General features: G+C 43.5%; 1 protein-coding gene across 1 annotated transcript in view; it reads left to right on the forward strand.

The window, feature by feature from the left end:
- Positions 1-2933: 2933 nt before the first annotated feature.
- Positions 2934-4095, forward strand: part of SHISA5 (shisa family member 5) — an 18605-nt gene continuing 17443 nt past the window's right edge. Inside the window, exons 1-2 of the mRNA XM_026857363.1 lie at positions 2934-3097; positions 3448-3522. Coding sequence (XP_026713164.1) covers positions 3018-3097; positions 3448-3522 — 155 coding nt within the window. The 5' untranslated portion in view covers positions 2934-3017. The remainder of the gene's footprint in view (positions 3098-3447; positions 3523-4095) is intronic.

The raw sequence follows: 4095 nt of genomic DNA on the forward strand, positions 1-4095 counted from the left end.
GTGGGGGCGTCCGGCCCTCATGGAGGGCTGGCCGGGCTTGGGGACTCCTGCCGCCCGCCTCCGTCACCGGCGCTGCGGCCCCCGCCGAAGCCCCCGGCCCGGGGAATCCCCTGGCCTGGGGCAGCGCCCCTCAGCCCACCGCGGCTCCGGTGCAGTGGGGCTCACCGAGAGGAGTCACCCCGAGCGGGAGGTCGGTGTTGGGTGATGCCGGTGTGCGCTGCCAGACGCAGCAGTTACTGCCCTAATCCTGACCGTGGACCCACCTAAGGAGGGCTGTGGTACACCCGAGGGAAGGCTCTCGGGGGAGAACACCACAAAGTGGCTGCCAGGCGCTCTTGATGCATCCCGTTGAAAACCTTCCCCTTTTCACCCCTGGCACAGTAAATTTTAGCCTTTTATGGCAAGATAAGATAAATACTTGGGTGTTAAGTGATCATACTGTATAAACAGCACTGCTTATATAAACTGATTTGATAATTGAGTTCATACAGAGCAGTCAGGTGCTAACATTGATAACTGTTTTTTTTCAGCAGCTCTCTTTGTAGCTGTGTTGTTACTGTGCTTAAAGGATGGAGCATCTAGTCTTTCCCAACTTTGTCATGTGTTGAGAAAAAGAAAATGTAATCATAGGATATTACCAGGTGAAGTCGCAGTAAGGAGAAGCTCTCTTGTTACTGTATTGCATCAGTGGCATCATCCATCTGATGGATGAAATCTTGCACAAATGTGCAGGAAAAATGAGTGCGATATTTAGCGGATATGCAAGAGGCCATTTAACTTGTTCAGGGTAGTAAAGGATCGCACTTTGGGGGCTGAGCTAAAGTGCGCCTGAAATGGTCAGTTTTATGTGTAAGTACTTTGAAGGGTGAGCACTAGGAAAAGGAATCTTTAAGCTGGCTTACAGTGACGGAGCTAAAGCAGTAACTGTATGCAAGCTGGCCTTGAATAAATGGGGTTGGAAGTTTTCTGCTTGGAATGGTTGGGGACTTTCAGTGGGAATAGTTTAGCATCTCTGCTCTTGAGATGAAACTCGATCAGTTTGTTAAAGGGTTTTTACAGTACTGCTTGTGTGAAATCATCAGGCTACTGTTTGCAGGATAGGATAAACCCCTCGGTAGTAGGAATACCAAAAGAGGAAGTAATTTCTGCCTCTCTGAGCCTTTGCCCATGTGTTGTGTGGGTTAGGTGTACACTGGACCTCTTCTGAGGTAATTTGGATCATTAACCTGGCAGAAAACTAAATGGGGAAAAAAAGTCCCACAAACCCCTAGTTGATCTGCTGATCAGCTGGTGAATTCAATGAGCTCTGGAAGAGTCTTGTGGGTACCACAGCTGATGGAAGAAGAGAGGAACAAAGTAGATGAGCCACATTCTTTTTTGGTGTGCTTGGATGTCGTTGGCTCAGTTTAGCCTCCTGAGAACTACCCTAGACCTTTGGTTTCTGTTATTTTATTGTGCTGCAGTAGCACTATTGCAAGATGGAGGGAGTGATTTTGTTGGTTGCCTGGTTTTGTTTGTAATTTCACAAGATATTTTTGAATCAGTTTAGCTACCTATTATTTCCTCACTGGTGATACAGGAAGGAGAGAGGTGACGTGTGTCTGCAGAGGAGAACTTTGGTGAACCAGACACAAGCATGTATTAACACATTAGTAGAAGTACTGTGGTATTGGTATGGTAGAAGATTCTTTTTGTTTGTGTTTAATGAACATCTAACTCATAAGCACATTTGGTTTTTCTTTTTAATGTTGGTGGAAATATTCGGGTATATCTTGGTGCCAGAAAGTCAAGACTGAGTTTTCAAATGGCAAAATCAGTTTAAATACTCTAGGAAATACCCCTTACTTTTCTTCTGAAAGAACATGATTTGTTGTCTTTGCCTCTTCTTGTTTGCTTTCTCTGAACAGCTATACTTGAAGTAATTTGAGCTTGTTGGGTGGAGTGTGGTTTAGGAGCAATATATCCGGGTATATCTTGTTAAGGTGATCATGTGATAAGAAGGAAACTGAGGAGTAGAAACCAGCTGACTGCAGCATTTATCACTGAAAAATGTAATAATAGTCTTGCCAAAGATTCTTCTTGAGAAATGCTTTTTGCTTAAGCTTTGAGAAGTATTTTTATGTGATGGTTGGAAGCTTTTAATGCACCGTTCTCACATTGCAGTCATTCAGGCTTGAGAGGGCAAAGAGAGGGAGAAAACAGCCAGGGTGTTAAGGAATGTATCAGCCCAATGCAATGCTGAAAAACCCAGGATGTCCCCTAAGCAATCCATGCTAGTACATGAACATTTCCATTTCCTTACCATTGTAGCTGCACTGGTTGACGCTTGCAATGGGAAGATGCCACTCAACTGATTTTAGTCCTACGAATCTCTGGTTTGTGACATATCTCTGTTTTATGCCATGGATTATCAGATTCAGGATATTCCATGAAGTTAACAAACCAACAGGTAGAAACAACCCAGTCACATGGAAATCCAAATCTACAGTGAATGCTGTTGTGTTGCATCTTTTGCATCAAGTCAAATATCTAGGAGAAATTTAATGGGTTTTTCTAACTGTTTTTAGGGCTTCTGTGTGATTTTTAACATAACCGGGCAGTCATGTTTCTTTTTGAGTCTATAAAAGTAATTTGGTAGCTACTAGCAGATGTAGTGAAGAGAGTATCACCAGACAGGGCATCTTTTAAGTATATTTGCATGCAGCTTAGTCTTTCATGTATATGTGAACAGCTGGGAAGAGCTGCTTAACAAAGATGAGATAGTTTTTGCCTTTCATTACTCTAAAAGAAATAATTGATTTGTAAGGCACAGCCAAAATACTTGAAACATATTTTAACGATAACCTAGGTGAGCTGATCAGTGTGAGAAAGAGACTTTATATGCTTATTTCTTTAGTAACCAATTATTGGATTTTGCCTTTTTTTCAGTCTTGGGTGAGGACTGTCAGGCATATATTGATCGTCATGGCAAGGCACAACCTGCAAAATCCTGTCCTGACTTCTGCTGTGGAGATTGCATGCTTCAATACTGTTGCTCAGATGTGTTCTTAAAATTTGGTGAAGAACAACAATTTCAGTGTAATCTGCTTGATGGAAGGTATGAGGCAAACAATGTATACAGCAGATTATAATTCTGTCATCAAATGACAAAATTACACAGTTTAATGGTTAAAGGGACCTTTAAGCTCTATATCTGGCTCTGTCAGGGATCTGTGTTAGTGTAATTTACCTGTAAAATGGGAACAATGAATGAGGTGGACAAATCAATGCATGAACTAGTGTGTTTTCTTGAGCATTTTCAAATCCTTTTACCCTATTTAATTATTCTTTTGAGGATGACAAAATTAATCTCTCTTCTTACTGTACATTACCTTTCATAGACATTTGGAATTTAGGTACTTGAATAAGTCATAAATTCCATTTTTGAGATGAATTCTCTTACTACAGGACGTCTTACTCAAGCAACATAAATTACATGCAGTTTTTTTCGGACCCTGATGATGACTTTTCTTCTGGCCCCAGGTAAGCCATGCAAAATCTCAGCTTTTAAAATGGTATTTATTTAGAGGTTCTTTGTTGTGTGACCAGTGCGTGCCGACGGAATGTGAAAACATATTTGTGTGTGAAGAACGTGAAGCACTCGATCTCTGTGTACATGTCAGAACACCTGGAGATGTGGAGACATGAGGAAGAGGTTAGATCCTGTCGTTTAGACCCTGACAGTCATAGCTGGGATTCTTCTCTCCGGAGGGGAGGTTGTCCTCTGAAGCCTTAGCGCAGTGCTTGCTCTAGGCCCTTCCACGCTGACAGGTTAACTCCACAGTGGCTCGGTACAACAAGCTGCTTCTGTCTGGGGTACTTCCTGTCTTTTTAGCATCTTTTGCACGTAGTTTTCATCAATATTTCTTGCCCTGTTTCAATCTCGGGCAAAACAATTTTTTTTAAGTCATTGCCATACTGGTGATCACCCGAGCCCTGCTGCACAACGCCGCTGTCTCTCCCAGCGCGGGGAGGACGAGGGTGAATTCCGCCCCAGGCGGAGCCGCGGCGCGCCCCGCCCGCCCCCGCGGAAGGTGCGCGGGGCCCCGCGGCCGT

This window comes from Athene cunicularia, assembly GCF_003259725.1.
Source record: "Athene cunicularia isolate RWA chromosome 12 unlocalized genomic scaffold, athCun1 chr12_part1, whole genome shotgun sequence".
NCBI classification, from domain to species: domain Eukaryota; kingdom Metazoa; phylum Chordata; class Aves; order Strigiformes; family Strigidae; genus Athene; species Athene cunicularia.